The 11,545-nt window shown below is 46.7% G+C and overlaps 4 protein-coding genes across 4 annotated transcripts; 3 read left to right on the forward strand and 1 right to left on the reverse strand.

Moving 5' to 3' along the window:
• Positions 1-1,646: 1,646 nt before the first annotated feature.
• CLUP02_02852 (peroxidase) lies at positions 1,647-3,497 on the forward strand (the record flags this gene model as incomplete). The annotated part of the gene is made up of 4 exons (XM_049281880.1): positions 1,647-1,720; positions 2,078-2,699; positions 2,776-3,192; positions 3,258-3,497. Coding segments are annotated over 4 exons (1,353 nt in total), but the record flags the coding sequence as incomplete, so codon positions are not given.
• A 715-nt stretch (positions 3,498-4,212) lies between these two features.
• Positions 4,213-4,596, forward strand: CLUP02_02853 (HypE protein; the record flags this gene model as incomplete). Its single annotated transcript, XM_049281881.1, has 1 exon — positions 4,213-4,596. The coding sequence occupies one exon, from the start codon at positions 4,213-4,215 to the stop codon at positions 4,594-4,596; it is 384 nt and encodes a 127-aa protein (XP_049139024.1).
• Positions 4,597-5,678: 1,082 nt separating this feature from the next.
• Positions 5,679-7,378, forward strand: CLUP02_02854 (FAD binding domain-containing protein; the record flags this gene model as incomplete). The annotated part of the gene is made up of 3 exons (XM_049281882.1): positions 5,679-5,810; positions 5,869-6,797; positions 6,871-7,378. 3 exons carry the CDS (start codon positions 5,679-5,681, stop codon positions 7,376-7,378), a joined length of 1,569 nt encoding a protein of 522 aa, XP_049139025.1.
• Positions 7,379-7,602: 224 nt separating this feature from the next.
• Positions 7,603-8,847, reverse strand: CLUP02_02855 (uncharacterized protein; the record flags this gene model as incomplete). The annotated part of the gene is made up of 4 exons (XM_049281883.1): positions 7,603-8,299; positions 8,357-8,436; positions 8,492-8,668; positions 8,731-8,847. The coding sequence occupies 4 exons, from the start codon at positions 8,845-8,847 to the stop codon at positions 7,603-7,605; spliced, it is 1,071 nt and encodes a 356-aa protein (XP_049139026.1).
• Positions 8,848-11,545: the final 2,698 nt, after the last annotated feature.

Genomic DNA, 11,545 nt, shown 5'->3' on the forward strand with positions numbered 1-11,545 from the left:
CCTCCTCTCATGTCTTCTGATGAACATGGCCAGACTTCACTCATCCGAACAACTCAGAATCCCATGGTTCGCATGAATGTTGAATTTCATCGCTACTGCGTTTGAGAGTTCCCTCGCAAACGAATCCTTCAGAGACGAACACAGCTCTCTCGTGCCTGGTTGGATTGAAGTGAAAACAAACTCGAGACCGGGCCGGCATAGAAACGAACGCCAGTCAAACAAGCTAAACTCAAGCCAGCAGCGGTACCTGCATCGACAAGGCTCGCGATATGATGGAAGGGGGGCGGGGGGGGGGGCATGAAGGCTCGTCCGAAATCGTGCTTGATCCTTCGCAGGGCCGCAGCAGTGGTTGAACAAGCATGAGGCACCGTGCTCTGGAAGCTTCTGTGCTGGATTTGATGGATGGGAGGCATCGATTCCCTCGTGGCGCGGTAGCACCAGGCCAACAACTCGGGCGACTGACGAGAAGGGAAGAAACACAGACTCTCAGGTGCCTCATTCTGCTCAGTGCTCAATCCCTCTCACCCAGCCAGTGGGGGATGGAGAGAGGGGTATTGAGCATATAACGATGGGCGACTTGCAGATGCTCGTATATGTGCAGAACTGACATTTTCATCCGAGCGGTCGGTTCACCGACCAACATCGGATATCGCCTCTTCAGGGACCTCGTCCCAATCAGGAGAAAGGTAAAGGTAAGGATCGAAGAACCGCAGACCGACCTGCCAGCGCATTTGCGGCGCTCAATAGCGTCAAGCGGGAAAGGAGAAGGAATGAATGGGTGAGAGCGAGACGACAACACCGAGCGGCCTTGGGAAACCAAGTCCAGCAAGCTGTTGATCTTGGCTCAGCGGACGGCGCCACGCGAGTCGCGACGCACCGCCCATCGCAGCCTAGGCAACGGCCTCTCGGGTCTGTCTGTTACTGTCGTGCCTAGCTTGTTTCTGCCATGGTCTGACGGCTTTCACGAACAACCTTCTTTCTCTTCAAGCTTGTTCTTCCTTCTCTTAGCTCTTCCAGAGTACGCAGTACAAGGAAAGGCCCCTTTTGCCCTGGCGATCTAGCTCCGTCTTTCTGTTTTGGCGCCGTGTACCAACACAAGAAGCTTAAACGCTCACCATCCAATCCCACACCGTCGTTCTTGGCATGGCGTTTCCCATTGTGTCTAGTGCCATGCGATACGAGAGGTCAACGCCCCCTGTCACCGGCGAGTCTGCGCACCGTGACACGGCCGGTGGACGCGGGGACCACGGACTTACACCTCGGGGTGGGGCGCACCGCATCTGTACTTGTAGATGCTTTTTCCAAATGCCACATGTATGTGAGTCTATTGTTAGAGCCGGCTTAGCGTGCATTACAGCTCCGGTGCATGGGTGGGTGTCCTTATTCCAGTCCTCTGGTTCCCTCCCCTGTGCCGTCAGACCGACCACCTTTTCGGCGAATGATTATCGAGGAATATCTGCTGATGCCGGTGGCGGACGGTGCGGTGGTGATCACTGATGGGCCGTCCGAGGCCCAAGGCTAGGCCTAAGAAATGCTAGGCATCGCGTTTCTTGTTCCTTCGTTGTCCCGTCTTCAAGTCCGGGGTGGCATGCGTTTCTGTTCCCTCGATCCTCCTCCCAAAGGGCTGAGTATCACACGCCACAGGGCCAAGCTGGCACAGCAGCGCAGGCGTCTGGAGAGTTGACGACAGGTACCCGGGATCCGAGGCATCGAGCTACTCGTGTCGTGAGATCTGACTAGAGGTTGTCGGTATCTGTTTAGACTCTCACACCAGAGGGCTTGTCCCGAAGGAGCCATGCACGCTAAGAAGGCGAGCCCTCTTTTGGAGAGAGTAAACGTCCAGGAGCCTCATGGAAGAAAGGTGGACAAGCCTAGTTCTAGCAGACCATGCTGTGATGGATGGCTCCTTGCCAAGAAACGAACGAAGATGATATAAGGCCATGATGTCCGGCTTCCATCTCCAGCATCATCTCCTCTCCATCAAGTCATTTCCTCTCTATCCTTTTCCCTTCTTTCCAACGACCGTTAGTGTCATTGTCATTCGCTATTTCAACTTCAATTCCATTCTCTAATTCAGCACATTCGCTTCCGTCGATATCCAAGAAACTATCATCATCATCATGCATCTCACATCCGTCCTCGCTACCTCGCTAGCCCTAGTGTCTCTCCCAGGGACCATGGGCTACCCAGGCATGGGAGAGCAAATGGCCGAAATCATGGCCCGCAAAAGCGACGCCGGCGACTCCAACGAGCTCCTCGGTGACCTCGTCACCCTCAAAGACAAGGACCTCACCCCCGTCGGCAAGGACATCAAGAGGATGCTTCAGGGCAAAGGCGACCCAGAGTCCAACGACAGATACAGCAAGGTCCCCGACCTGACTTCGGACAAGTGCAAAAAGGACACCTGCTGCGTCTGGCGCTACGTAGCCGACGACATGTACCAGTTCATGGCCGGCAAATCGGGCCGCTGCACGGGTCTGGCCCGCGCCGCCGTCCGCCTCGGCTTCCACGACGCCGGGACGTGGTCCAAGGCTACGGCGTCACAGGGTGGGGGCGCTGATGGCAGTATTCTCCTTGCCCCTGGAGAGATTGACCGCTTCGAGAACCGCGGTCTGCAGGATGTTGCTGTCAAGTTCAAGGAGTTATACGGCAAGTATAAGGGCATGGGCTGGGACATTGGCATGGGCGACTTCATCCAGGTACGTTCCCAGACACTGATCAACACCATACATCCTTTCTTTGAAGCAGATCATTACTGACCACTCATACAAATAGATGGGTGCAAATGTCGCAACAGTAGTCTGCCCTCTCGGCCCGCGCATCAAGTCCTACGTCGGCCGCAAGGACAGCGCCAACGGCTCCCCCGACGGCCTCCTCCCGAGCCCCTTCCAGCCGGCCGACCAGCTCATCCAGCTTTTCCGCGACAAGACCATCGGCCCGCACGGCCTCGTCGCCCTGCTCGGCGCGCACACCACCAGTCAGCAGAACTTTGTAAACACCACCCGCGCTGGTGACCCCCAGGACAGCACACCCGGCGTCTGGGACGTGCTCTACTACAAGGAGACGCTCAGCTCCAACTCGCCGCCTCGCGTGTTCAAGTTCCCCAGTGACATTGCCATCTCCCAGCACCCCGAGACGGCCAAGGAATTCAAGGAGTTTGCTGGCCCTGGCGGACAGAACCACTGGAACGAGGTATGATGATCTCCCCCTGTGACTTGTGCGCTGGAAGTAAGGTGTTAACATGGCTTGCCTGATAGGACTACGCTCGTGAATACATCCGCCTCTCTCTTCTGGGAGTCAACAATATCAACCAGCTCACCGAGTGCACCAAGGTCCTGCCCCCTGCTGTGAAAGGCTTCCGCGCCGTCGATCAGTACAAGCTCGACAAGTGGCTCAACAGCGTCGGCAACAAGGGTTCTGCTAAGAAGGTTGCCGAAGATATCGAGAAGGGCGAGCCTGCTTCCGTTGAGGTTCCTCCTGTCAACAACCGTAACTAAATCTTTGTGGCTTGTCTTTAAAGTAATGGCGTTGGTATAGATCCGGCTTGGAAGATTAATGAGGGCGTTGCATATTACCAGGTTCGGAGTTGCGGTACCAGGTCTTTGTTGACCATTCGTATAAATTGAGCGTCTAATGACCTCATATGTCATATAATAATTCAAACTCAACAGTAACTACGATACAGTCTTTTTCATACGATGTGGATATGTTTGATAGCAAAACTACAATGTCGAGAATGTGCATCGGCCACTGACTCGGATCACGGCATGCCTGGAAAGCTTATTCCTTGAGCGACTCGTGGCAAAGCAGTGACCACGGTGTATATATTTGCCGGCTGGATGAGGCGTCAGATAGAACCAAGCTTTTGGAAAGACGAATGAGTAAGGAGAATCTGAATTATTGTCCAGAAAGTTGTGGTCCTGGATGTTGAAAATTCTCTTCTCAGCTACGTGTCGACAGGCCCTGGTGGTTCTTCGGACCTGACAGTGTTCGGACCGAGAACAAGCTGGACCCTTGAGTGTACTGTGTGACATCGACGTTATTTTAAACTTCAGCGCTGTCCTCAAGTGACCTCTCGTCCCGCCTAATTAGCCTTTGACTGAACAACATCTTCCTTAGACCTCAACGTCGCATAGGATACAATTCCCATAGTACATCAATCCTAGAGATCATCACACCCAGCCCAATTGTTCTTCTACCACCATCGAAAAAATGGATTATCGCCTGGTCCTCTTTCTCTACCGCAAAAAGGATATTACACACGCTGAGTTCAGAGATCACTACGAGTACATACACATACCCCTCACCCGAGAACTCACCGGCTCCCGTTTCCCCTCCCTGCACTCGAGACGGTACATTGAACGATCGCCAAAGGACGAGCCAACTGTCCTCATCGGGAAAAGCACCGGAGAGGAGCCTGACGCAGTGGTAGAAATTGGGTTCAAGAACGAGGAGGCGGGGCAAGCGTTTTTCGATGTGACCAACTCTGGGGAGGTCGAGGAGAGGTTGCGGAAGGATAATGCGCAATTTCTGGACTGGGAAAGGCTGAAGATTATGAGGATCGGGAACGCTTTTGAGACGCGTAGGGAGGACTGAGGCGAATAAAGTCCATCCATGTGAGGACTTTGTACCTTTTATGAGGTCACAAATCATAAATGGATGATGTCGGCAATTTGTTCGGCCGCTTATGTCGACGCAGCTACTGGATCCTCCGCAACAGCTCCATTAATCTTATTCTTGAAGAAGAAAAAAAAAGAGGTTTTAGTTCCGAGACTAGGAGAACAGTCTTGACTTGACTACTTCTGCTGAACGTCTCTGTAATACGATGGATTGAGTGTACAAAAATACGCGTATTTCGTTAAGCCTCGCCATAGCCTAGTGCCGAGTTCTACATATAACGCGGGCACGAGGGTAATTTTCTATATATGAAGACAATCCGAAGCTCATTCTATCGATATTCGATATCAGGAAATATCTCTTTCTCTCTCTATGTATTTCGGATGTTGGTAATGGTTCGTAAAGTGTTCTTCTAGAAATACGCGTAAATTCGCAGGCTTGGCGTGGGGCGTTCTTGGATCCTAAAGGATTGCGTCTAGACCCTGTAGTACTACAGGCTTCAAGAAAAGCTAACTTAGCATCATAGTCGTAGGAAGAGCCTACGATGAGCAAACTACACGTTAGTCCACAGACTAGATGATGCACGTAAGCTTTAATAGTCTTCAATTCTCTTGATCTGCACAAAGCCTCAAGCCTATGTAGCCTAAATACACGTGGCAGTAAGAGCTAGTTGTGAGCTAGTAACAAAATTACGCGTAAAAATGCCCTTCTACACATAACTTGAATATGATGCTTGTCGAGGTATTTCGAAAGCATCAAAGCATATGTTTCCTCTAAGGCTACTCATAGCGCCAATATATCATCACGGCCTTTTAAGCTATTAGCTCATCAGTCCAGGGCGCAGATCCCACCTTGCTAGATGGCTGTGCAAGCTCACGATGATCCTCCTTCATAAAATTGTAGGTGGCAATATCAATTTCGGATTGACACAAGACTGATTCAATCATCATAAATAGAAAGCATTCTCCCGTAAGTTGGGACAAGAAAACCTTCATGCAATTTACAGCAAACTTCACTCCACCTTAATCGAACCTCTTATACCAGAAGCTCTCGAAATCATCATGATGCTTTCTCACTTATCCCTACCGTCAGCGGGCACTACGACTGCCACACTGCTACTGCTGTTTAGCGGTGCGCAAGGGCAACAAATGATGGCGAATAACGGCACCCAAGGCCCCTCCGGCTTCCCTGCAGTCCGCAACCCTTCCCCAAGTAAAGCATCCCGATCATCCTCGACTAACCTGTGTTTAGTGTGACGCCCTCGTGGCCGCCAACTTATCCCACGTCATTCACTTTCCGTCTTCTCCCCTCTACCAAACCCTCGTTCAGAACGGCTCTTACGCTATCTCCACCCGAAAACAACCTTGGTGCTTCGTTCTTCCGAGCACCGCCGCTGAGGTCTCCAAAACTCTTACCGCTCTTCAATCCGCCGGTGATGGTGCCGGAGACTGGCATGTGGCCATCCGCAGCGGCGGACACGGGGGTGATAATCAGAACAACATTGTCGACGGTGTGACCATCGACTTGACCCACCTCAACACCACCACGTACGACGCAGATACCAACGTCGCACACGTCGGGACCGGGGCGCGATGGGGTGCTGTGTACGCCGCGTTAGAAAAGGACGGAGTCTTGGTGACGGGCGGAAGAGAATCTGTCGTAGGCGTGGGTGGACTTCTTCTCGGCGGTGGCATCTCGTGGTACACGGCGCGTACGGGCTTCGCCTGTGACAGTGTCGTCAACTACGAGGTGGTCCTAGCGAGCGGGGAGATCGTCAATGCCAACGCGTCGGCTAATTCGGACCTATGGCGGGCTCTGAAGGGAGGCAGCAGCAACTTCGGTATCGTCACTCGCTTCGATCTCGCAGCGTTTCCGGCTGAGAACTTGCACATGGAGACGAAGACCTTTAGCCGAGAGCACGCCGGTGAGCTCGTGGATGCGGTTGCTCGTTTCGCCGATTTGGACCGGTCGTTCCAGGACAATGCGGTGCTCCTTGTCGTCACTTACGATCCAGAAACCGAAGCCAGCATATGGAGGGCGACTAAGGTCAACACCATGAACAAGGCCAACAGTGCAGCATTCGACGCCTTCGACCGCATCCCGACGTCAGCACCGACTATGGAGAAGTCGGTGACGCTTGTCGAGGCTGCTAACAGTACCGCGCTGTCCGGCAAGAATCGGTGAGTTGAATGATCAGGATACGTCTAGTCACATTGATACGAATTCAAGAGTTGCTGATGATTTTCCTCCTAGAAACGCTGGAGCTGGGGCTTTGACCGCAGTTAACGATCCAAGAGTCCTGCGGTACTGCATCGAACAGCATGAGGGCCTCGTCGCAGACATGAAGGCTCTCCTCGGACCAAAGAACTTTACCACGATTCTCGACTTCCAGCCAATCCCGTCATACTTTGCCGATATTGGCGTGCAGAAGGGGGGCAACATGCTCGGACTCGAGCGAGACGCGCGCAACAAGATTCTTTTCGTCATGGGAGTGACTCTACTAGGATCAAACAGCGAAGAGCTCTTCCCGCGGGTTTATCAGCACGTTGCAGCCGCAAACAAGAGAATTGAAGACTTCTCAAAGTCAGTTGGTAGCGACACTGAGCTCAGATACCTTCCCTATGCGGACTCTAGGCAAGATGCAATTGGAAGTTACGGAAAAGCCAATGTGGAGCACATCCGAAAAGTTGCGGAGGAGTATGACCCCGAGGGCTTCTTCCAGTACAGGGTTCCAGGCGGCTTCAAGATCAGCCGAGTTTGAATGGCATTCTGACATCACGTTAAGGCGCAAAGAGATAGACCGGTTCGCATATATGATTCTTTGTTTTCTTTTGTTGCTTTTTCGATTATTACATAGATAGATTTGTGCTCTAAGATGGAACAGTTCGCTCATATAAATCAAGTGTGTGAAAAGCAGCGCACTTTGTGCTATGACCACCGACCAAAAACCCATGCGTGACTGGCTCGCGAATGATTATGTATGATTCAGTCGAATCTGTAAGAGTCTGTCATTCTGGTCGGGCCAAACTCGGGAGACATTTGCATCCCGTCGTTGTACCACACCTGACCTCTCGGCCACTCCGCCTCCTGAATATTCTGGGCATGGCGTGGTATAATAGCTGGAGGGAAGCCGACCATGGAAGGCGCATGATCTTGCGCAAGCAGGTATCCAGTCCCGTTGCCGACCTCTGCGTTGCCAGCCAAGACCGCCGGACTCCAAGGTACATTTGCTGGATGTGGGTTGCACCCGCAGGTTGAGTACTGGGGAGATGGATAGAAGTTCCAGGAGGGATTTGACCGTTGATATACGACATCCTCATTGCAGCTCGAGTAGAGAGGGTCCTGATAGAAGCCCTGTGGCTCTTCGTACTCGTACTCCGGTTGGATGGTCGGGAATGCCAATTGCTCACTGGCTTGGCTCTCGTAAAACAGCTCATTCGATTTATTGAGCTGGCGTGTCGTGTGATGCATGTAGTCAGGGGAAGATTGATGGTCCGCTATCGTTTGCGTGGGGCTCGTCGTATCGTTATCAACATGCTCTGGCATTGAAATCGGACTCGTCATGGGGCTGTCGTCTTTCGAAGTGTTGGTGAGTTCCTCCAAAGACGCGTCGGATTCCTCCCCGGACGTCGAATCGTGGTAGATCTTGTGATGTTGAATCAAAGCCACCTTGCGACAGAAACTGATTCCCTATTAGCTGGAGTCCATATGGTTTCGGAAGTCGAAGGTTATTACTCACCTCTTACGACAGGTTTCAATAGCGCATGTATACGGACGCTTGCCTAAATGCACCCGACGATGACGCGAGAAACTCGACGACTTGAGATCGTTAGAGTCGAAATCCCATTCTTGATTATGTCAAAGATTCACTCACATCTGCGAACCGTTTGTAGCATCCAGGATATTGGCACTCGTATGGCTTTTCACCAGTGTGCGTACGGAGATGTACAGTCAATGCACTTCTTTGGATGAAACTCCTCTCGCAGCCAGGTGCTGGGCATGGATACGGCCGCTCATTGGTATGGATTCGGAAATGTCTGATAAGGTCCGACTTGCGGTTGAATCCCTGTGGGAATACGTAGGTAAGTATAATACTCTTCAGAGATTGATAACCTTCTGGTCGCACTGAGGGTTCCGGGAAGCAATAGACATTACCTTCTCGCAGGTCTTCCAACTGCAGTAGAAGCGACGGAAGCGCTCCTTGTTGTTGACAAGTTCAGTGATTTCCATTTTCCTCGCGGGCAATGCCTCTGGGTTGCTGATGGTGAAGGTTGGCTGGCCAGTTAAACAGAGGGAGACACCTCTTTCGGGTTGAATGTTTCCGAGTTTCGGCTCCGACGGTTCGTCTAATAACGAACTAAAGTGAGCGGATGTTATAAGCGCGCATTGGCGAAGCCCATAACCTGGAGTTCTGTGATAGAATACACCGGTATGATAGAAGTAGAATCAAAGCGTACGTCGTTTGTTAAAAAAGTTACGACTTAAAGATGCTATTGGTATCCCTATTATAGGGTAGTTAGTTCGAACCGTAGTTAACAAAGAGATTAATTAAACTATATAAATATCTACGTAATAAGTATAAAAAAGAGGTTCTAACTATAGGTTAAGCTAGTTATAATAATTATAAATAGGGCCCCTAATTAGCCCCTGCGCAGTCGGCTATATACCGTAATTAAATTAAACTTTTAATCCAATACTAACTTTCTTTTTTTTTTATCGATTTAACTACTACGGTTAGAGATATAATTCGACCTCGGGCCCGTTTATTAAGTCGTTTCCTTTTCCTTTTTTTTTTTACTCTTTTTATATAACCTATCCCTCTATTTATATAATAACTTTTTTATTATTTATAAATTATTCTAATCCCTTATTTAGTACTACTTTTATAAAAGCGTTTACGAGGTTATTTTTATTATTAATCTAACGGATCTTAAGTATTTTGCGCTTTTTATATAATTACTTAAGGGCTATAATATTAATTATAAGCCTCTTTTTCTTCGTCGTTCTTAATTTAACGAGGTATTTATATAGCGAGTAAGAATTAGTATAAATAACCATTAGAATAAGTAAAAAGCTAATTTAATTAGTAATTCTTTTTAGCGTTATTAAAATTATATAAGAGAGGTTAACGCTATGAATTATACCGTAGACCTCTAATATTAATATATTTCTCGTTACCCGCTTACTTTTAATTAATAAGTAGTAAATTATATTATCGTATATAGTAAATTCGCTCTCGTTTATACTCTCGTTAATTAGGATAATAATATACCCTAATTACGAAATAAGGTCGTTATTATTCATAAATAACTTATTAATAAAGACGTAGAGCTTATTAGTTATAAAGTCGATTAGGTAGTAAACGAGACTTCGATCGAGATTCGTTTTTTATTATTTAAGCCGCTTATTAAGTATTTTAATATTTCGTTCGGTTAAATTTATAGCTTATGCTACCTTAGTATAATTAAAAGTCGCCTCGGGTTAATAAATACTTATAATATATACCCCTTACATAAGCTTAGCCTTATACTACTTTTTAATATTAATTATATTTAGATTAACGAGGTTAATCTTTTTACTTTATCCCTTTTACTAAAAGACAACGGTTTCTTTTTTAATTATAAAAATCCCGCTATTAAATACTAAGGGTATATTTATTATAAGGACCTTTTTTAGCTTTACTACGAAGCCCGCTTTTTAAAGCTCCTTATCCTCCTTTTTTATAAAGTTAATATTAAATAGGCCTAATATATCGTCGGTCTATATTCTAACGATCCTAAATTAATTACCTTCGTACTCCGTAACTAATAAATACAGGTTATATATAAAAGTAACTATTAATAGTTAATTAATATAAAAATCGTAGTAAGTAGCTTATTAATAAGTGCCCGATTTTACGAGCCTATATAGTAGTTTAAGTACTTTAATAATCGTGCTTTCTAGGTACTTATTAGCTATTTTTTTTAGTAAATAGGCTAGGATTTTCTTTATAAGCCCTGTGGCTAATTAAGTATAGGCCTAGGTAATATTATAGCTCTAAATCTTATATCCCTTCTTCCGTAGCGATATTATTAGTACTATTATTAATCGTTAGCTATAGCGCTATATAGTAAGTAATTATATAAGTAGCGTCGCCTTTTTAACGTCGCTATACCCCTAAATTACGTATTTAAACTTCTTATATAGCCGGGGTATTCTTTTCCCTTTAATTTTACGAACTATTCGTAATTTAAACATGCAGAGGTTTATATATTTTTCTAAGTTATATAAAATAAATTAATAAACCCCTCGATCGTAAAGAGTATTTACTTCGATAAGATCTAATCCCTTATACGGCTTTTTAATAATTATAATTATGCCTTTTTTACGTAGTTTAACCGCTAGCTCGAAATTAGCTTTTTTTATTATTATATAAAAAGTATTAATTACCTCGTTACTAATAATAAATTATTATATTAGGGCTTACTATTATAGTCTTTTATAACGTCTTGCTAGTAATATTAGTACCCTTTTAGTAATTTCCTCTTCCTCGTCGTTTATTAATATTATTACGACGATTTTGTTAAGGATAATTTCTTATACCTCTTTTGCGGGTTATATAGTTTCCCTTAGCTCTTTTTCTTTTTATAAATTAGAAATTATCTCGTTAGGATTTATATAATACGGTCTAACTACTATAATTAATACTTTAAATAGCTAATTACGATCTTTTATAATTATATAAGAGCGCTCGTTAATAAAAATTAACTTATATAGCCTAGCTTACTATTAAGTAATTTCGTACTATACTCGTATATTCGAATTTAATAATATATCTAAATTACCTCCTATATCGGGCCTATTATACGTAATAATTACCTTATTAACTTACCTTTTTATACTTACCTCGCGCAATACCCGTATTATTTTTTTAACTACTTAGGCTCGT

This window comes from Colletotrichum lupini, chromosome 2, assembly GCF_023278565.1.
Source record: "Colletotrichum lupini chromosome 2, complete sequence".
Taxonomy (NCBI): domain Eukaryota; kingdom Fungi; phylum Ascomycota; class Sordariomycetes; order Glomerellales; family Glomerellaceae; genus Colletotrichum; species Colletotrichum lupini.